The sequence below is a fragment of the Podarcis melisellensis genome (assembly GCF_964234715.1).
Source record: "Podarcis melisellensis genome assembly, chromosome: 4".
Lineage (NCBI taxonomy): Eukaryota > Metazoa > Chordata > Lepidosauria > Squamata > Lacertidae > Podarcis > Podarcis melisellensis.
In genome coordinates this window covers 52,673,724-52,696,102 of record NC_138531.1, presented here as the reverse complement: position 1 = coordinate 52,696,102, position 22,379 = coordinate 52,673,724, and the positions used below count along the sequence as shown (strand labels likewise).

General features: G+C 44.8%; 2 protein-coding genes across 4 annotated transcripts in view; one reads left to right on the top strand and one right to left on the bottom strand.

Moving 5' to 3' along the window:
- RCAN1 (regulator of calcineurin 1) overlaps positions 1-4,270 on the bottom strand; it is a 34,830-nt gene extending 30,560 nt beyond the window's left edge. The window contains exon 1 of one of the 2 annotated variants that reach the window (XM_081908799.1): positions 2,858-4,270. In XM_081908799.1, the coding sequence (XP_081764925.1) occupies positions 2,858-3,154 (297 nt within the window). In that variant the 5' untranslated portion in view covers positions 3,155-4,270. Of the gene's footprint in view, positions 1-2,665; positions 2,726-2,857 lie in introns of those variants that run through there. The other variant, XM_081908801.1, reaches the window with a different exon arrangement.
- CLIC6 (chloride intracellular channel 6) overlaps positions 1-22,379 on the top strand; it is a 131,972-nt gene that overhangs the window by 97,301 nt on the left and 12,292 nt on the right. The window contains exon 1 of one of the 2 annotated variants that reach the window (XM_081908734.1): positions 13,385-14,977. The exons of the other annotated variant lie outside the window; for it this stretch is intronic. Coding sequence (XP_081764860.1) covers positions 13,493-14,977 — 1,485 coding nt within the window. The 5' untranslated portion in view covers positions 13,385-13,492. Of the gene's footprint in view, positions 1-13,384; positions 14,978-22,379 lie in introns of those variants that run through there. 2 annotated transcript variants of the gene reach the window in all.

Here is a 22,379-nt window from a genome sequence, read left to right as displayed (position 1 = left end):
AGGTTCTTTCAGCTCCATTCAGGCAAAGAGGCCATGGATACATATGACTAATATAGGTGTGAATAGCAAGTTAACCTACTACGCGTCTGAAGGCTAGTAACTGCTGTGGCTATTTGGCAGGAGAGGTTGGTCAGATGTATAATTTATCTGGAATATATCTGACAAATTATACACACCAGCAGAAACAGAGTTTTAAAAGCACAAGCACTCTCTTTCAGACAAACTTTGCAAATACTGTAAGCGGTGTTACTTCACCCCCTTGTGGCTGATCCAAGCATTATTTTCAGGATTTGGAAATGAAATTACGGTAAGTGACTGCTAACAAGAATAAAGGATAGCATTCATATGGTATGTCTCACGTGCTCCAAATGCATTGCATTAGTCAAGATATAAAGAACCATGAAACTAGTTCTGTAAGCTCACAAGAATTTTATAGCAATTCTCAAAACAGTAAGCCTCCAATCTATATGGCAAACTGTTTAAAAAGCAGGTATATGATAATATGGGGGTCAAAGCAAAAAAAACAAAACCCACTAAGCTAGTGCAAACCTATTTTCATTGCCCTAATTGGTTCTCTGAATCCGACCCATTATCTTGGTAATCTTCATTACAGCCATTTAAGAATAGCAACAGCACCATATACAAAGGCTAGTGAATTTGGGTGGGATTAGATATGAACTGAGGATTGGTTGGTTAACACCCTTATGCACTATACTCAAGAAGGCTACCCTAGCACATATACCTATTTGCATGTCTTTCTGCAGTCTTGAAGTTGCCTAAAGCTTGGACTCACATTGGAATCATTTGAAATGTAACATTTTAAAAGTAAAACAGCACAGAATATATATTTGAAAATACAAGTTTGCATTTCTTAAGTGTACCTAAGAAGCTGCCGAGTATGTAAGTAGCTATGGCAACTATTAAGGTTATTTAAAAGGATTATAAATTTAGATCTTACAAAACCACATCTTAGTCCTAGAAGAAAAATACAGCAGTTTTATAGATAAACAAATTATCAGTTAGTAAGCTTTTTGTTATAGTTGTTAGAGCAAGAGCCTGAACATTAAAAAATAAATAAAATTTGCTTTTAGTTCTTCATTCTTTGGAGCACCAAGTAACAAAAACCAATGAATTACATTCTGTATGATTTTCCCCTCATGCATCTCAGGCAAAAGTATAGCTTTAGCTGATGGAAGGGACTAAGTAGGGAAGAGAGATAAAGCCAAACATGATGCTTGTTCCTGCCAAAAATCTGACTGTAGGCAGAGATGCTAGAGTTACACTTTGCATATGATGGTATATGGAAACGAAGCAGGAAGGGGACTTATGTTTCCTATTCTTCTCCTCCCGCAATATTTATACAGCAGCATGGCATTTAAAAATAGCAACATGTCATTTTGAAGGCCAGCCATGGTTACAACCTTTCATTCGTAACGATTTGAGGGTCAATTTGCGCCTTTCAAATGTAGGTTGATACATTGCAATTCACCTGCCTGGCTCTTTGAACTATCTGGAAATATCAAAATTTAAGTCATGTGGGAGATGGCGATAAAGCTCTGTATATGGACCAATGAATCAAAGATAACAACTGGAGACAATAATTTCCTCAGAGTGATGTGGGAATTGGCACTAAAAATGCAGAGGATCAATTTTAGAAATAAAATAACCAAGCAAGTGCTTCTATGCCAACCAACAGATATCAAAAGGGGGCATCTGCATAGTTAAGTAGGCAGAAAAATACTCCCCTCCCCCCAAAAAACCCCAGGAATCCCTCCAAAATAGGTAGACCAAGAACTGTCATGATACCCTTGGCATCCTAGACCAGATCAGTGGTTCTAGTCCAATACACTTGTTCCTGCTTGGAGCTTTCTGCTACCAATAGTTTAATTGCATCACAGCACAGCAGCAAACTGGTCCAAGTAGCCCTCAAATGGAGTGTGCTACGGCCCTCAGGCCAAGGGTACATCACATTTTGTTCCAGATTTCCTCATTAACATCCCCAAAGACCCACAGTAGTGGTTTTGTACAAATTATGTTTGGCCTTTGTAAAAGTAAGGGCTCAGAGCTGTCCGATATAATTGCTAGCAAAATTCTGTAATCCTTGGGCCAGTACAACTCAGGACAAAAACTAAACACATGTCTGCACAGGATCGGGTAGCAGATGTACCACAGCAACCCTACAATAAAAGCAGGGAGGGAATTGCAGTCCTTTCTGTTCCTTGGCCAGTCCCTTTTCCACAGGGCCAGCCCAAGACCTTTTGCTCCACACCACAACGGATGGCACGAGGCTAGATTCGGGAGCACAGGGCAGGTGGTGTGTGCCTCCCACACAGCTCTATCCTCCAACACTTCAGCAGCCCTCCCTGGCCCACAGCATCCACCACCTGAGGCCACTGCCTCATTCTACCCAATGCTAGGGCCGGCCCTGAAAAAAGCAGGGAGGCGAATCCTGTGAATCCTGCATGGGCAGCTGCCCAGGGGCAGCAGGGCACAGCTTCTGTCTTTCACGAAGCGCAAGCACAGGCCGCAAGAGGTCCTGCTACGTAAAACGTTTGCCTAATGAACGACAACCCATTGGAGAGGGCTGGGGGCGCCTTCTTGCAGAACCCCCCTCTGCCTCACATCCCCCCACCAGAGATCCCGGCGTCGCTGTGCCTCATTTCACCGGTTTGTTTGTTAGCCGTGTTCGCCTCCCAGAGGAGCCAGCCATCCCCGACTGAGAGCCCCTGCCGGCCGCGGGTGGTGCTGGCCGGGAGCGGGCGGGGCCTGCCCTTTCCGGGGCCCTTTCGCCTCTCACTTCCAAACTCTCCTCTCCCCCCGGCCGGCTTCCGGGAGCCCCCTTCGCCCCCTCACCCACCTTGCAGGGGCCATCGGGTAAGAAGACAGGCAAGGGCAGGTTGCAGGCGATGAGCGCCGTGGGCAGGTCGCGCAGGGACACCGTCTCCATGTCGACGAAGCTCCACTCCGTGTCCCGCTCCTCAGCTTCGCCTTCGTCCTCCTCCTCCTCGCCGCCTTCTGGCTCCGTAATCGTCACGGTCACTCCCGCCGCCGCCTCCTCCTCCTCTCCCGCCGCGGTCTCTGCCGGCTCCTCGCCTTCTTCCGCTTCTCCGGCTCGCGGTCTCTCCCTGCGGCCGCCGCCCCCCCGGTCCTCCATGCCGAGTTGAGGAGAGGAGCCGGGGGCGGGGACGAAGCCCGGCGGGCTCGGGCCTAGCCTGGCTGAGGCGGCGAGTCAGAGGGAGCGACGCCGACCAGCCGCCTCTCGCCGCCACTTCGGCCTTACAGTTTAGCCTTTCTCCCTCAGCCCCAGGGGGCTAGATTGGCGACGGTCAACGGCTCAAGGCCCGGCTCTGCGGAGCCAATGAAACACCCGGGCTTTTACTTCAACAGGTGACCCGTCTTGAAGTGCCGTGGCGCTGCGGCAGCCATCTTGGGTTCGGGCAATGCCCACATTGCCTCTTCCCCGCCTCGCGTTCCTTCTCCCCCGTTACGGTAAATCTCAAAGTGCCCACTCCGGCTCTTGGCAGGAGGAGCACGGGTATAATTTATTCGACGTGGTGCCTGCGCTTGCAAAGAAGCAATTAAAGAATCGCTTTGGAAGGCGAACGGGAAAAGCAGCATAATTCTCTTTTAATCCTCAAAGGATACCTTTTCAAGGAATCATAACGACACATGAGATTCCAGCCTTCACAGGCCACGTTTTTAATCACAGGGATTGACATGGGTCATTGATCTGATTCCAGGGCAGTCCCACAGATGATAAATGGGGTACTTAAATAAGTACTTGCAATGATGTATTCCCACAGCAGGGATCACTGCCTGAGAGCCCTCCCCTCCATAAAATAAAACAAACCCTTCCACTGCTATATATTTAACTGATCATAACAGCTTGTTGTTGTGTTTTTTCAATATAATGTTTATGCTGGAGTAGCTAGCCTGTGGCCATGTAGATATTTGTTCGACTCCAGCTCCCATCAGCCTCAGTCAGCATGGCTAATAGCCAGGGATGGTAGGAGTTGTAGTCCAGCAACATCTGGAGGGTCACAAATTGGCCCCCATGGTGTAGGCTAGCTTCCCCCAAACTTATGTCCTCCAGCCTCCAGGTGTTTTGGACTACAAATCCCATCAGCCCCATCCAGCATACTTGCACTGACAGGGACTTATGGGAGGTGCAGTCCAAAATATTTGGAAGATACCTGGTTAGGGAAGACTGGTTTAGACTTATACCTTCCAGTATAATGGAAGGAGTGCTTTTTGGATGGCCGCTTGTTTGTTATAAATTGAATTTGCATCTCATCCTTTCTCCAAGGAGTTCATGGTGGCGTACATGAGATTCTCACAACAATCCTGAAAGTTGCTAGTTGAGAACTCCAGCAGAAACCTTATCCTATAGCCATAAATAAAAATGTGATGTATAATAAATAAATACATTATTTATACTTCCAAAACAGAGAAAGGCTAGCTATTTGTTTCTGTGACTGCCCCTTTCTCAGCCTACGGCATTAGTACAACTACACCTGACTGCAGGGAAATGAATTTTGTAGAGAGAAAAACACCTGACCTTAAATTACTGTAATATCCAACTTAATAATTTATACTAAAAGATTTGCAGTGTTTATGCCAACAATCACAGCACTACTCCTTGGCTTTTAGTGCAGTTACTGCCAATGAAAGTTTCCTTGAAGATTGTTGTGTCCCATACATGCCTGCTCAACTCAAGGTCTATGGAATGAGCACTTTTACAAGGTTCTGCACCTGTGAGATTGAGTTTATTTGCTGTGAAACACCCTGCCTGTTATCACTAAGCAGGAACCCTCATTATACTGTTTTAGATGCTAAAACTTTTAATTTTTTTTATTTCAGCAAGCCTACCCAGACATATATGTGTCCAAGATTTAAGGTTTGGTTCCCTTTCCTCTCCCAATTACCAAACTGCTTTTGAAACTAAAGGAAACTTCATCTTGCTTTGAAGTTCCATTGACTTTCAAAATCAGTTTGGTATTGGGAGGGGGGAATGGGGGGAAATTGTGAATGATCAGCAGTTCAAAGACATCTCCGTTTGCACCCCAGGCTTTATTTCATGTCATATAGTCTCTTGAATCTAATTATATTTAATAGCCATATAGCTTTCAGTAACTCTAGAAGCCCATATCCATTTCAATATTTCCAAAAAGCAAATGGATAGCATCATTGCAATGTGAACATAATATCACATGACAGAAATCAAATGTTTGTGAAAAATTATTGTGCTAGTCTGAAGGTATTATAGCAAAGAATAACAATTCCTTCTTATTTCTAATTATGGAGCCAAAATTCCAGAGCACAAGAGAGGGGCATTAGCAGACTTGTAGCAATCCCAATATTGTAGAAGTATAAAACATTGATGTGAAAAATTATAATGTGTAGAACCACAAAATGTGGACTGAGCATACCAGGAGTGCCAGCTTGGCCCTGTGGCCGTGGGTGCCAGGCATGGCCCTGGCACCAAAATTTGTGGGTGCCTGGCCCCTTCATGGGGAGTTTTGTGGGTGTTGGACATCCAGGGCCAGAGGCGGAGGAAGGTGGATGTGGTGGGTGCAGCCCGCCCCAGGTGTCATCTGGGGGTGTGTGACATTGCCCCCCCGGATGCTCTCCATGGGTGGCACACCCCCTGAGATGCACCCCCCTGGACTCTCAATACAGGCGGCACACCCCTGGGATGCTTGCTGCGCCCCCCTGGGAATGCCAGCCTTCCCCCACGAGCAGCTATCCCTGCCCCCCCGGGTGCACGCCACTCTGGGTGCTGAAGCAGCTAGCTCCACCACTGCCCAGGGCCCCAGGGAGTTGGCACATATGGAACATGCTACATCTTTTAGTAATATGTATGGCGAGATCCTTAGGTATTGTTGTGCAGAAATTCCCCTACTGGACCTCTGTAAGGATTTATATAATAAAAATATTCTCCCAGCCTTTCATAAATATGAAGGATCTGGACCAACAAATTGAATTCTGTCTGAGATACAGAAAGATTTGCCCTGAAGTAAACATTGACCTCAAAAGCATAAATTTATGTGCCTTAAAGCAGGCCACTCTCTCCTAGAAGAGCCTAGGTACGCGTACACATATAGTCAAGTTGCAATCATGTAATCCTAAACATGCTGTTGGAAGTAAGTCCTACTGACTTAAAGGGGAATGGTTACAAGTGCTCATATTTAGGATTGCAGCTTAAGACTGATAAACAAAATTCAGATAATTCTGGAGTTATCAAAGGTCACATGCACAAAGAAAAATTGGCAGACAACTGAACTCCCCTATAATAAAAAGGAAACTGGCTAGTCCAAAATAGTAACCAGTGAACAATATTGTTTCTCAGTATCTCAAAAAGATGATCAAAGACTACCATCTAGTGGTTGCTGGTGAAGGAGAAACAGAAAGAGTTTACAATACAGCAGTTTTGTTTTAAAATTTATTTGTTGCATTTATATCCCACTTTTTCCTCCAAGGAGCTTAAGTGACATACCTGACTTTACCCCTCCTCACTTTTTATCCCTCCTGGATTAAGTGGGCCCACTTTGTTCCAGGTCCCTGTTCTGGCTTTGGGCTTAGCCGCACAGCCTGCATTCGCTCCATAGGACGCACACACATTTCCCCTTAATTTTTAGAAGGGAAAAAGTGAGTCCTATAGAACGAAAAATACGGTACATGAAAAGTGACTTTGATTTCCAGTGGCATTGTATTCACACAATGCATTTACATATACCGTAAGATGAAAAGCAAGGATGTAACGGCCTACACAAACCCTGAGTGGAGTCCTTAAGATGGTTGGATGGTGTCTTGTATGCCTTCTTCCTGCAACTCTTGCAGCCAAGCTGGTGCTAAATTCCTTTGGAGCATATCATTGAGACCAAGAGGAGGGTATTTTTGTCTGGGTAACCTGCCCAGGCTTGCACTCTGGAGACATGGCACACACTGTTCTGTCCTCCAGCACCTTGCAGCTACTTTCCTTCTCCCAGGATCTGCCATCCTAGGCATCCATTCTGTCCAACATTGTTTCTCATTATCTCATAGATGATCAAATCTCCCAAGGCTACACCACACCTTTCCCAGGCTCTGCTCTGTTCCCTCCTTGAATACTTTCACCTGGTTGGAATATGGCCTATGGGCTTTTTGAGCGACACTTTGGTCAACATCTTTTACCAGCCCTGATTTTATGTTTTTGATTGCTATTTTGTATTTTACTTTGCCCTTAGCCATCTTCAGCATCACTGGGGGGGAAGGCTCGATACCAAATGTAACAAATAATGGTTGCGTGGTCTCAGAGCCTTTCACCAGAAGGAGTCAGCTTTCTCTGCCTTGGTATATAAATACAAAATCTCTTGAACGGTTTAGAATTGTGCTGATAAGCAAAAAGCCATTTAAATAATTATAATGTTAACACCAAATAATACCTAAGGTGCTTGAAATGTTGTGGCGTTCCCTGTTTTTCCTTCTTTCTCCTCCTCCAGCTAGTTCCACTTTCTGCTCATACAAACGCCTTTCTTCCTTCTCCTGATGCTTGTTCCTTCTCAGTGGGACGAATTTAAGCAGCTGTGAAGGGAGCTGATTGTCCCTAATCAGCTTACTGAGGGGGAGCTGAGAACATTATACCCAGATGGCTTTTTTTTTTGCCTTGCTCCAGTCCCACCCCCTAAGATTTCTAGGTTTAGTTCGGTCAAAGTAGATAGTAAGTAACCAATCACAGCCTGGTGGAATACAGTACCAAACAGACTGAATTTTTAAGGATCCAGTCCTTTGTGGATGCAGTGCCTGGGGGGACCCTTATAGGGTGCATTAGTTCAGTTTTCACTCCCCTTCCTCACTGTACACACACAAGCAATCATTGGATCAGTCCATTATATCAGTCACGGGCACTGGATGTGATACCTGCATACACACCCCATAAATGCCTATTTCTGGGGGAAATGTGGCCCACAGAGATTTTTCCATATGTGGCTGCTGGGCTGTCAGTGCAATGGATCAGACCTATGGCGAATACTAAATAATAATGGCCCGTTAAAAATATGTAGTTCCTTATCCTACCCAACAGCCCTATGACCAAGGAAATACATGTAAAAATCGCCAAAGAATTTCATATCATTATTTGTATTCTTACATCTCACCCACCCACCCTGGACAATCTTTCTAGCTTTACTATGCCAATTTAATGCATGTGTATTAGACAAACTTGAATCTGCATTTTTAAAAATAGCAATATTCTGAAGCATGTGGGGTGGGGTGGGGACATCTCAGGTTCCTAGGTATCTCTGCTATGGACCTGAAAGTCAGACTTCTCCAACAAAAGAAACTTCAAAGAGATACTTCAACATGAAACAGGTCAACTAGAATTTATCAGCAGGCTTGATTGCATTTGTTTAGGACTCAGCCAAAACCAGTGCTGTTTCCTTGTCCCATTACATGCATTAAATTAGCATACCAAAGCTTAGAAGATAGCATTATCAGCAGTTAACCGAGCTTATCTTGTACACATTTTAGCTTTGCATAGAAATAGCAGCGACTGTACTACTTGACTTTCGAGGCTTTTTGACCCCAAAGTTTACATTTCTTTCTGTGTATGTGTGCATCTGTTGACTGAGGATGAACTGTGATGCATCTGATGAAGTCTATTCCAATCCTTGTTAACTTAGGCCACAATAAGTATGTCTGTCTTTAAGGTGTTGCTAGTCTTTAAAACTGTTTGTTGCTTTTAAAGTCATTTCCTGATATCAATTAGCCAGTTATGCTCTGAAAGGCTCAAATGGTACAATGAACATGCTTTCCTTTTTATCCAGAAATTCTAAAATGCTTCCACATTTGCCAGAAGCGGCTTAGTCATGCTGGCCACATGCACGCCGGCTTCCTCGGCCAATAAAGTGAGCTGAGCGCCGCAACCCCAGAGTCGGTCACGACTGGACCAAATGGTCAGGGGTCCCTTTACCTTACTTTATGTGGGGCTGCTCTTGTTTCTGGTCTGGAAGCTTCAACTAGTGCAGATCACAGCAGCCAGTCTGCTCACAGGAACAGATTACAGTACTGGCTGCCAATTTGCTGCCAGGCCAGATTCAAGGTACTGGGGTGAATTCACCAAGCCCAAAACAACTTAGAACCAAAGTACCTTAAAGACCATCTGTTGCTTTACCTCATTCACAAAGATCCTCTAATGGTGCACTTCTGGTGGTTCTCCATGCTCCTGTGATTTGGTTGGCCTTTACTAGGGACCCTCCCTTCTTTCAGGTGTCTTTTGAAAACTATACTGTTTAGACAGGCCTTTGAAATATGAATTTTATTTTTTAAGCCATTTATTGATGATTTATTGACATGTTAATGACGCACCTGTGGATGCTCTTGTTGATTTTTTCCTCATATGTTGTATAGCACCTTGATTTTTTAAAAATAAAAGTGCAGATTATAAATATGCAATTAATTTAAATTTAATTAATTAAATGCTGGCTGATCCACAGTCATAACATGATTTCATGACGCTTAGTACTGTCCATTTTTCAAGATTTCCCAGCCCTATTTGGATGTATCATGGATCGAACACAGGGCATTTCTGTATACAATGCACAAGATTTGCCAAAGCTACAGTCTTTCACTTGCAAGGTTACACACAGAATCTCAGTAGCAACAGTGGAACTATACAAGTTGCATTCCATTCATAACCTTTATCCTGCTGTCAGAATATTGAGTTGCCAACAGCAGCAGATCAGCCTGGAGGAAAGTTGTGTGTATCTCCTGCAATAGTATCTTGCTCTGCTCTCTCTCCACCCCCTACCAAAGCTCTTAGTTCAACATTTCCACTAGGCATCACATTATTCACAGGATATTCACAGGCATCACATTATTCACAGGATCATACAGTGAAGCACTTTAAAGCCCCACTAGTTTCCATAAGAGATAGTTAACAACATGCTTAACTTCTTGCTCAAATAATGGGACTTTAAAATTAACTTTGACTGGATTATAAAACCCAAATCACCGCTGTGAAAAGTCATTAACTGACCTCTACAGACTGATGTCAGTATCAATGTCCTACATTCTTCTCCTTGGTACAAAGGTAATTTTTAAACTGCCTTCAAATATCACTCTGGCTGATTCTTAACAAGTATTTGTAAAGCTAATCTATTTTTCATGAAAGAAAAACTGAACTTCATAAGCAAATACCGTTAATCAGTGCAAGATTATGTGAGTTTGCCCTTGAAATCCCCTTTCTCATTTGATGCCTACTTCTCTGCTGGTTACAATTGTCATATTTTTCTAGAGGCATGGAACAGTTGGGGTTTTATGTTCTATGTTTGATTTTGGACCAGTTATGAATTCCTTGCATTTACGTAGCTGTATTAATATCCTGGGAATCACTTATAAAGCAGTGAGGTCAAGTTTGTGGCTTTTCATGTTCCCTGTCGATATTATTGACAAGAGGTACTCAGATAACAGAATAGTTTAAAACATAGGATTTTACATATCACACTGTTAATAAACATGCAGCTAGGATATAATTTAATGATCACTATGTGTGTGCATTTCACAACTTTAATTTTGTTGCTCAGCAATGCCATGGTACCATTCTGGTCCGTTGGCAGCCATCTGTCTCGGGAGACGATGGAGGTGTGTGCCTTTGGGGGTAAGGTCAAGCTGTTGGAAGTTTACAACGCCTGGGAGAGACGTATTTAGTTGCATCTGGGGCAGATGAAGGCATCCATTTCTGCTGCTGCAGATGTATCATGGTGTTCCTTTTCTCTGCATTCCTCCCAGCAGTCATTTCTTCTCTAGCCGCTGCTATGGATACATGACTTGACTGCCCTGTCTCCAGGCACTGTGGTCATCTGCAAGAGATTCCCCACATGGCAGTGGGGATGTTGCCAGCCATCTGGCTGACCACTGTGATAACAGGGCGCTGTACAAGATGGACCATTGGCCTGATCCAAAAGGGCTCTTTGGAGGAAGAGCTGGGAAACATCAGCACTGTGGTTGCAACTGCTACCATCACCAGATGTTACACTATGTAAAGCTACACTTTACAAAAGGCGCCATTAGACTCCATTTTTATTGCCAAGGAGAGGAGGGAATTGGATGGGGAAAGGTGGAAGGAATATGAAGAATGTCAAATTCAAGCTAGAAATAAGTGTGCCCATCTTAAGAACATGTCCAGCACCCCAGAATTTCAGCGGCTAAACCTTGCTCAGTGATACACTGAGAAAGTGGCCCTCAAACAATATGAAGTTTCCTTTCACACAGACAATTCAAAGTTTCCTTTCATATGATTTATTTACCCTGACAGTAGGTTTTGTGTTCCTCATTGTTTCTCACATTGTAAACCTTATAAGCCTTCACATTCCGAGGGGGGAGGGAGACTTTATTTCAGATCCCTGGTATTGGGAATAGTAATCCCTTTAACCTCAAACTGCTGTAAATCAACACATCAAAGGTTAGGTGCAGTCTTTACTGCCAAAATATCACCTGAGTATTTGGATAGGTTCCATGCCCACAAAATCAGAGTTGTAGCGATTAAAGGGCTAAAGCAAAGGAGTATTTTGTATGTCAGAACTTGAGTTCTTTTGCTTATGGCGATAGCAATAAAACAGAAGTCTGACAGCATAATCCTAGACATATTTACTTAGAAGTATATCCCATTGAATTCAGTGGAGCTTATTCCTTGGGAAGTATAATAAGTATAAGGTGAGTATAAAGACATTTTTAGGGAGTAAGCCTCAATGGAACATAAAATGCTGCCTTATACCAGATCAAATCATTAGTCTACCTAGCCCAGAATTGTCTATTCTATTCTGATTCACCAAGCTCTCTGGAGCCTAAGGCAAAAGTCTTGCCTAGGGGTCAGCAAACCTTTTCAGTAGGGGGCTGGTCCGCTGTCCCTCAGACCTTGTGAGAGGGGCCAGACTATATTTTGAAGGAAAAAAATGAACGAATTCCTATGCCTCACAAATAACTCAAAGATGCATTTTAAATAAAAGCAGACATTCTACTCATGTAAAAACACCAGGCAGGCCCCACAAATAACCCAGAGATGCATTTTAAATAAAAGCACACATTCTACTCATGTAAAAACATGCTGATTCCTGGACCGTATGTGGGCCGGATTTAGAAGGTGATTGGGCTGGATCCGGCCCCCAGGCCTTAGTTTGCCTACCCATGGTCTTGCCCATCACTTGCCACCTGATCACTAAACAAAGAACAAACCTGGAGATGACAGGGATTGAAACAGACCTTCTGCATGCCAGTTATGTGTTCTATCAGGGTCCCTCTCCCTTCTGAGTAAGTGTATCTAGAACTGCACTGTAAGGACTCCACCCAAAAAGGAAAAGATTGCCACTAGGCCCATGTTCACCTGAGTGACACAGTAAATAATGTGAAGAATCCTAGGCAGTAAATTACGGTAGTTTCTGATGTGCCAAAGTGGATGCATAAGAACATTGCTTAGTTGATCCCAAGTTCATTCACAATCTGGATGTCACCATCACTAACACAGCCAGAACCACCATCACAGTAAAAGGCACTTTGCAATGACCCAACTGGTTTGCTGTGAGAAACTGCATGCTCAGAGAACTGGAAATTCTGAACTTTAGTGTGTGTTGGTCCTGCTTTGTAAACTCCTGTCTGCTTTGAACCATAAGGCATTTCAGAAACTGGCCAACAGTAGCAGTGGGCTGAGTTGTGTGTACTTGCAACACTTTCACAAAGCTGCCCGGCCTGGGTTGGGCTGTAGGCACAGTGAAGTGCACACTGCATTGCGTGTTGAGTGTGCACTGAAATTCATATACCCAGGCAAGCGCTGTCCATCCAGCCTTCAGAGCATGCCATGTAAACTGTTCCTCTAATCTATTTTTAATAGGGTAAAATCCCACCTTTAACAGTTTGGGCATTTACAAAATCAACTAGACAAGGAGAAATAACAACAAAGCAAAAGAAGGAGCAAGGGTGTAGATGGAGCTCTCTGCAGAAAAGCCCAGGCATCCCTGAGCCCCTGTCCCAGTTTTGCCCATCTGCTTCCTTTTGTTCTTAGCCTCTTGCCACCTGTTCTCCTGTCTCTCCCTTTTGGCCTCTTTTCTCTCAGTATTGTCCGATGCCCTACTCTGAATTCCCCTACACTTTGCACCGCTGGCAGCTTCCCCTTAGATGTCCAGGCCGACCCTGTTACTCCTGTCGTCCTCCTAATTTCTCTTAGTCCGGGGAGCAAAGCCCTCTTGGCAGGCGAGGCAAGAAAGGTGAGGGCACGGCCAGCCTCAACTGTTGCGCTTGAGCATGCGCGCACCGCTCCGGCGTGCTCCCTGATGGGGAGTCGAGAATGTGACCCTTGTCGCTGGCCAAGTCCCAGACTTAATCCGACTGTGTGAGGGCAGGGAGGAGGGCACAGTCGCCATAGCGGGAGCGGGAGCTGCGTGAGAGCCGAGGCGCCCTTGGTCCGCAGGGACGCGCACCTGTCACCTGCAATCAAGAACGCCCTTTCCCTGAGGAGGTCGGCATGGCCGAGGCGCAGGGGCAGCTCGAGGCAGCTCTGGCCCCGGATGCCGAAGAAGAAGCGCGGCAGAAAGGCGGGAACGAGAACGGAGCAGTGGAGGAGGATGAGAGGGGAGAGGAGGACACGGAGGAGCCCCCGGCCTCCACCTCCGCGGAGGACGAAGCTCCGCGCGTAACGCCTGAGGAGAAAGCCCGCGAAGAGGAAGGCGAGAGCCACGAGACGGGAGAAAGCAGCCTCAGCAGCCAGCAAAGCCGCGAAGATGGAGAGGCGCCCCCCAGTCCTGAGGGAGAGAAGGAGAGGGAGGAGGGCGGGGAGGCGAGTCCGGCCGGACGCCCTGCAGAGCGGGACGAAAAGCGGGCGGCTGCGGGCGCCGCTGGCGAGGAAAAGACTGAGGGCAGAGAAGCTGAGGAGGCGGCAGTTCCCGCGGCGTCGCCACAAGAAGAGGGGGAGCCGGGCGAGGGTCGGGGGGCGAGTGAAGAGGAGCCAGTGGACGGAGAAAGGAGTCCTGAAGGAGAGGAGCCGGGCGAGAGTCTGGGGGCGCCAGTGAACGAGGAAAGGAGTCCTGAAGGAGAGGAGCCCCCACAAGAGGCGGAGCCGGGCGAGACTCGGGGGGCGCCAGCGAACGAAGAAAGGAGACCTGAAGGAGAGGCGTCGCCCGAACAAGAGGGGGAGCAGCCGGGGGAGACTCGGGGGGCGAGCGAAGAGAAGCCGGTCGACGGAGAAGAGACCCGCGAAGGAGAGGAGCCCCCACAACAAGAAGGGGAGTCGCTCGACACCAGGGGGCCGAGTGAAGAGGGGAGCTCTGAAGGAAAGGAGCCCCCACAACAAGAGCGGGAGCCGGGCGAGAGTCGGGGCGCGAGTGAGGAGCAGCCGGTGGTCGGAGAGTCTGTGACAGGAGAGAGCGAGCAGGAAGAAGAAAAGCGCGGCGGAGATGCAAGAGAAGAGACGAGCGAAGAAGCGCGCGAAAAAGAAAAGCTCGACGGAGAGGCTGAGGAGGCTGAGGCCGAGTTGGGAGAGCAGCGGGAACCTCCGGAGGCTCCCGCGGGAGAAGAAGAGACTGTGAGGGAAGAGAGGGAAGCCCCAAGCGGAGAAATTCCTGCTGAGGGGAAACTGGATGCTGGAGGAGGAGAAGCGCCCGAGGAAACCCCGGCAGATGGAGAAGAAGATGCGCGCGCGGAGGAAAGCGAAGCCCCGGGAAACCTCGAGGCGGGCGTCCAGGAGGAGGAGGAGGCTCCCCCGACCTCGGGAGCGGCGGAGCCGGCGCGAGAGGATGCTGATGAACGCACCAACCACCTGCAGGACGATTCTGCGGAGGGAGCCGTCGAAGGGGCCGCGGAGGCCGGGGATGCGCTCGGGGTGAATGGCATGCAGGGAAAGGAAGAGGAGGAGGAAGAGGAGGAGGAGGAGGAAGCGGCGGCAGAAGAGCAGATCCCACTCGCCGCGCCGGTGGAAGAGGCGCAAGAGCATGACATCTCCCTCTTCGTAAAGGTAAGGGCACATTCGCCTGGAAAGCGAGCTGGTTGTGAGGCCAAGTGAATAGGGGTAGTTAAGGCAGGATTTCCAATACAGTAGTTGCTTTGAAATGCAGTCCAAGACTTTGCGCACAAATCGACAGCTTGGGGCTTCGCACCCGCTCTTCTCTAGCTCCCCGCTCATGCTTAGAGGCATGGCTTAGAATCCCACTACACATGCACTGGAAAATTTACCCTTGCGAGTGCAACAGGCTGATTTACAGTAAGTTAAATCATCATTTCTGAAGTGATCCGGAGTATTGCTTCCATCGCTGCTCCTGATCAAGAAGACAGAAAGCAAACATTTTGAAACAATTTCTCTTGGTGAAATCTTCCTAAGAATCTTCCTAAGAGCGCTCACAAACTTTCCCGCCAACAGAAATTACTTTTAAAAGCCTATGTGTTTCCCAGGGGTTGCCACTACATATGGTAAATTGCCTCAACATATTGTATACAAGATTCCATTGCAGATATAAGCTACATAGATCATCTGGCTATTATAAAGTACATTGGCTAAGCTAGTGCTGTTTAATTCAGCCAGATGAAAATCCAGTTTTACTAAGATGATTTGGGTATTAAAGTCGGAGATAAATCTACTTTTGACTTCACGCTTAAATAGGGACATGCTATGAAGCTGCATCATGCTCAAAAAAGTACAGTAATGCTTTCCTTACAAACTGCAGAATTGACAAATGATATGTATCACACTGCTAGCAAGAAGTAGAAGAGTACAGTAATAAGATACATTACACATACTTTGAACTTTCCTCACCTCACTCTGAATGTGTTGGGGGTTTTTTTAAGTGAAAAGGCATTCAGGTTTGGGGTTTACCATTTGTGTACTGAACTTTATGGCTTTTGCTGATACTGTAGTTGTAGTATCTAAGTCCCTTGCATTTTCTAAAATTAGGACAAGTGTATCTTTTTTGAAGTACAATGGGGTATACTTTCAGAAGCTGTTGAGACATATATATGTATGTATGACATATGTATGGGGAAATCAGATCATGAGTAATAAGATCCACTACAGACAACTGAAAAATCCACTACAGACAACTGAAAAATCACACATTGCATTCATTTATTTACCCACAAATCCTCCCAAGTTCTGGGGCCTGTACATGCATGACAACTTGAAAATTTAGTTATCCTGGTATGGACAGTGCAGAAGTTGCAAACAAAACAAGTCAAGTTTAGAGCTTGCCATGTTACATCTTAAAGCCATACAAAGCATTCAAGTGACTGAAAAAGCATGCAGATCTCTGGTTATGATTGTGTAAACTATTTATTTCATTTTAAAACCACCTTTCATCAATTAAGATCCCAGGCTTGTTTACAATATACCGGTATCTAATTAAAACAACAAAATTGAATATAGCAAAACCAAAACATTAATAAACACTAAAATAAAACCCAGGGACTGTACATTAATTTACCGCAATAATGAGGGGATAGGGGTAGGGATTTACAATATAATTTGTAATTCACAATTTGTAAGATTTGTCTGTTTCTTTTTCTTCCTCCTATGTGACATATGGGGTAGCACTATACATTAAACCCATATTCATGGGGCAATAAAACAAATAAATGGCTAGAGCAGAGAAATTAAAGCAGTGAAACTGTGGGGATAAGTGTGCCTAACTTTTCCCTCATCCACTGCTTCTCTGCTCAATATTGCTCCCCCCCCTCCAATTTCCCAGCAAAGGGTTTCCTTATGTATATAACCTATCATTAGGCCTTTAAGGCAAAATTCAAATGGGTGGTGCAGGGCCAACTCAGGTATAAGATGCAGGGAGGGAGCAGCTGCAAGATTTTATTATTTGTTTATTTGTTGGAAGTTGAATAGTAGCATCCTGCCTCAGCAGTAGATGGGGCTGTCCTATTACCAGTGTGGGCATAAGATTCAACTGTCTGTCTCTTTGGCTACTGTACATGGAATAGCACCTGGGATGCTATTTGTTCCACATTTCAGGCGGCACAATGTCTTGGAAGCCCTGTGGTGGTGCTTACTGTCATCCCAGATCTGGAAAAAGATAGGCATAAAAAAGGAGGTTCAGGACTTCAAAGGGAACCTTTTTCCAGCTCAAAGGCCACATTCCTTTGAGGGAAAACCTGTGAGGGCTGGATGCCAGTGATGGGTGAGGCCCAGAAGCAAAAGTGGATGGCACTCTGTGGCAAAAGTGGGTGGAACAATAGCTGCATCTACTTTTGTATAGTAAGCGGCATTCCAGAGACACACAAGTCAGATGTTTCTATACACACTTCCCTCCAGGCCAGCAAAAGGCATTACCACAGTCCAAGGATTCTCTCCAGCTGCAGCCAGGCAAAAGCACTTGCAGAAGGTGTGGAGAAAGGCTGGGGAAGCATGTAGCCTGGGGAGAAGGCATATGCAGCCTGAGAACTGAAGTCCAGAAAGACAGGTTTGGAGAGTTGCAATTTGGCTGCTGGGCCTGATGTTCGCCACCCCTGTTCCACATTCTGCATCCCTGAAAAAATGGATAAACTGCTTATGAAAGGTTAAAATAAACTGGCAGATATATGCTTCTGGAGGGAATCTTGTAAATATGCACACTTGCACACTCCTGCCATTAAAAGAGACTGCAGTTAATAGGAAAATGTATACAGAGTCACTCAATGTAAGAAGTTTGTACTTTGTTACGAAGTTTTGTTGATCTATGAGAGGAGTAACTTGCCTAAACTCATGGGTGCCTGCTAAGCACTGCTACTGCTCATCAGGATTCTTTGGTCTATTTTGTCTTTGGTTATTTGCACTTGATGTTCAGGTTTTTGGGTAGCAATTTTTTAATGCAACTGTGTTCAGCAGAAATATTTCTGAGAAAAGAATAAGAGTGCAAGAAAAATCCAGCCACAACATTAAAAAATGGGCCAATTTTACTCTGCCTGCTTTAATTTTTTTTAGGTATGGGTATCTCCCAAAGAAGAAGATAACCCAATATCCTGTCTTTTATACAGCTATCCAAATAAGTTTTTTAATTGGTGAAGTCCTTTGCCTCCACAATTGCTCTAGTAAGATTATTGTTCTGGCCTCTTCATCTATGTATCTATCCAGTTCAGTTAAAACTCATATCCAGTCCAAACTTTCATGCAAATTGACCTCGAACTTTATTAGCAAACAACTTATAAATGTAGATGACCAAATACTTTGCTTTAGAAGAATGGTCAAACCCAAATGAGATACAAGTATGGCTCAGGTGAAAAGATAATGCAAGGTTAGGCCCTCAAGGCCAGAGGGAGGCTTTCCCTCTTCTCAGGAGAATGTTCTAAACAGGATTATACACTGTATTCCAAATACTTGATCTGTTTCTAACAGATCAATATGAGAAATTGTAAGCGATTCTAAATATGGAGATTAGGGGCCAATATAATGAAATTTCCTATTGGGACCGAGCCATTATTTCAATGTATTACAATGCTAATAATAGAAACTCTTTGATTTTCAGCCTAAGTCAATTAATCATAGAATTCATGAGGTTCATCTAGTCCAACTCCATGCAGTGCAGGAATCTTTTTGCCCAACATGGAGCTTGAACCCACAATCCTAAGATGAAGTCTCATGCTTTGCCAGCTGAGCTATACCACCAAGTCATCTTCTAGAGTGCCCACAGCCTTTTTAAACCTCTCTTTTAAACCAAATATAATTTCCCTGGTTCTCCTCCTCTCTGGTGGAAAATAGCTCTATCAAATGGTTGTTTTTCATTTTCATCTGTTACAGCACTAACATTCCATATAAGTTTTTTAAAAAGTCGATGCACTTGGTCTTTGTCTTATTAAGCAAGTGTTTCCTTAAGTGAAATGAGAAAGTCCCTTTGCTACTAAAGAAGTTCAGGGAAGTTCAGATAAGCTTGCATGCTTATCCATAGCAAAGCAGATCCTCTGAGGTTTGCTTAAGGTAAATGGATTTTTTTTTTTAATGCAAAACCAGGACACTACTATGGGAGCAGCAGAACATTTGCTAATGCTCTTGAGAGCTGGGGAAACCCATCTTCTCCACTGTGAGACTGTGGCAACAGAGTGCAGTTGATTTTAAACCATAGGGATTGAGACGTATTCTTTGTCGGTTTGGGAAGAAGGTTGCTTGCAGCCTCTGTTTGTGGGGAAATGGCAGGAACTCACAGATAACTCCTTTAACCAGAACTGAACTACAGTAAAATGTTTCAAGTGGCATACTCTATTGGCAGTTTATTCTTTAGTGCTTTATATCTATGGAATTTAATTTGCAAGCACTCTTCTCCTGCTTGCCTTATTGATGGAATCACCAATCTTTCTAGGTCATTGGGCATCTTTTTGGAATGAGTGTTGAATCCCCTGAATCAGACCCAACCTGAGAGAAAGAAAGCATGTGTACAGAAACACCTCTTTTCCAAGTGAACTGGTTAACAGATTCAGTGGAATGAATCTGAGCTTTTAAAAGCACAAAGAGCTGAATGATGAAGTGGGAAAGAGTGTCCCTGATTCAACTTCCTGCTTCAGCTCTATGTACTTTTCGAGCAAGAAAAGGGTAATCACATTCACCATCACATGAACAAAGTGGGCAGTGAGTGTGTGTCTGTGTGTGGGGTCAGCCAGAGGCTTCATATGCAGCATTGCTTCTGCTGGCACTACACTAATGACCCCTGCTTGTCATTTATTAAGGAAGGGTCCATACACGGTCACCATCAGTGACTTGCACTGCAGCCCTAATGATATCTACTCAGATGCTTTCTCTCAGATAAGTAGAACTGGGATTGCATCCCTTGTTATTTTAAATGGAAGCTGAATAGAATGTAAAGAAAACTCATCTGTTTGTGGAAGGGTCATGGTAGGGGAGCACTTGTCCGACAGGAAAAATGATCTAGGTTCAGTCCATGGCATCTTCAGTTAGAGCTGGGAAAGCCCTGAGTCCAAAACCCTGGAGCGCTATAACCAGTCAGTGTAGCTGATACTGAAATGGAGGGACAAATGGTCTCACTTGGTATACACACATATTCAATGTACAGTGGTACCTGTGGTTACATACGCTTCAGGTTACAGACTATGCTAACCCAGGTTAAGAACTTTGCTTCAGGATGAGAACAGAAATCGTGCTCTGGCGGCGTAGCAGCAGGAGGCCCCATTAGCTAAAGTGGTGCTTCAGGTTAAGAACAGTTTCAGGTTAAGTGCAGACCTCCGGAACGAATTCAGTACTTAACCTGAGGCACCAGTGTATCCAGATTACTATGAATTTACTTTGGATCTTGGAAAAATTATGTTGATCACCATAATTTCTTAAATTACTCAAAAGTATTATATTTACAACTTGGAATGGAGTTCATGATTTTTGTGTGTGAAAAACATATCAAAAAAGCTTTCTTTATTACTGAACTCATCTTTTTTAGCAGCTTTTTAAATAGAGAAGGCAGAAAACATATGGTTCTATAATGCAGCTTAGGAAAAGCTGGAATTATGAATTCCTTTCATAACTCTTCAAGTGACTGTGTTATTAAGCCCCTGTGGCTGGTTCCTATAGCTTGCTTGCTTTATGTGTTCATTTGTTTATTTGGTTGGTTGGTTGGTGTCCAGTGCTGCAACTGTTTGAGTGGAAAGACTCATGTAATATGACTACCTCCTTCATCACCTTCTCCTTGCAGTCTTCTGCGCATCTTCAAAATCTGCTCTGTTCTTTCAGTTCCCTTGGTTGCCTTCATGATGCCACACACTATCACTTCTTCCATCACAGCATTCCTTCCACTCTTCTTTCTGCCTATGTCTTTTTCCCCAGGTCATTGCAACTGAACTTCCACTATTGATCCCAGGGGAGAGGGGCTACCGGCTCCACAGTAGGGAGTGGCCAGAGAGATATGGGGCAGGGTGGGGTGGGGGGAAGGTTGAGAGCAGTAGGCCATCACTATAGAACCATGCAGCCCTATTCCAGTCACTAATGTCTGATGATCTGATGGAATCACACAGCTCTTGTTCTTAGAACCAAGTTATTTTGAGTTGTGTTATAACATGTGAAGGTTATCTGATTTTAATGCTGATAATAAAATCCCATGATTCGATAAAGTACTGTATACATTTCCATTTGCTAATGTTTGTTTCTGTACTGATGAAAAAGTGAAGAGATTATGTGCTAATAGATCATTTCAGCTGCTAGTTAGCTTGTTTTTCTTATGTGGTGGTCCTGGGAATAATAATTGCAACTCCAATTCAAAGTCACAGTTGTATCTTTCCAACAGAGCTTGGGTCCCACCCTACGACAGGTGCTACACAAGACATTAGTGCTGCTGTACAGGAGGCTGCCTTCTGCTGTGATTTGACACTCAGGAAACAGCCAAGAATATAGGCAGGAAGGCTCCTATGAATGTGAGGACCCACCTCTAAACTATATTCAGTAACAATGAAGAAGATGAAAATACTGACAGAGGGTAATAATCTGATAAATGTTGCTTGTACCATGCCTGCAAATTTCAGCCAGTTAGTAGTTACTGTTTTCCTTCTGGAAAGAAACAAAATCACATGTGGCATAAAATGCCCCAGAAATGTATTGAGTTTTGCTATTTACTATATTTACTATTTTCCCCCCTATACCTGCCAATGTTAGTGGATTAGGATTGTAACAACACCTCATCATTAGGTTGTTTTGGGGACATCCATAAAATCATATAATTATAGTGTTAGAAGCGATCCAACCTCCTGCAATGCAGGAATCTCAGCTGAAGCATCCATGACAGATGGCCAGCCAACCTCTGCCTTAAAACTTCTAATGAAGGCGAGCAAACCACCTTCCAACCCTGGTGGACCCTGCTAGGGCTCATGAACACCAGGAAAAGACCAAGTATGTTGGGTTCTGACACCAACGCTGTGTGGTGGGGTACCTGTAATGGTTCTGAGAAGAGAGGTGTGGGCAGCCTGCTATATTTGTGCTTGGCCTGGCTCTTTATGCAAAGTGCTCATTCTTTTCACCATGACCATAGTTTTCAAGAGCACAGTTGACACCACTGGGCTAAGTGCATGAGGCCGAAAAAGAAGAAGAAAGAGAGAGAGAGAGAGAGAGAGAGAGAGAGAGAGAGACCCATGCCAAGTGCTGTGTAATTTATGTGCTTATGTAGGGGTGCTGTGGTTGAGTTCAAGGTTAATTGGATGCCATGGCGGAATGGAGTGGGAAAAGCAGGGCAGTATGTTTGGCTCTCCATTGAGTCCACCACTTTTGCTTGTATAATATTGCAGATATTGCAGAAATGTTGCATGGCATTTTAATTTCCTTGAAGTGTTGCTGTTCCGAGTTCAAGCCAACAAGTCATGCCCTCCAGCAGGCCATTCCCAGCCTGGCTATGCATTTTTCTTTTACAAATTGACACGCAACATTCCACAGTTGTGGAAAATCCCCAGTCCTCATTTGG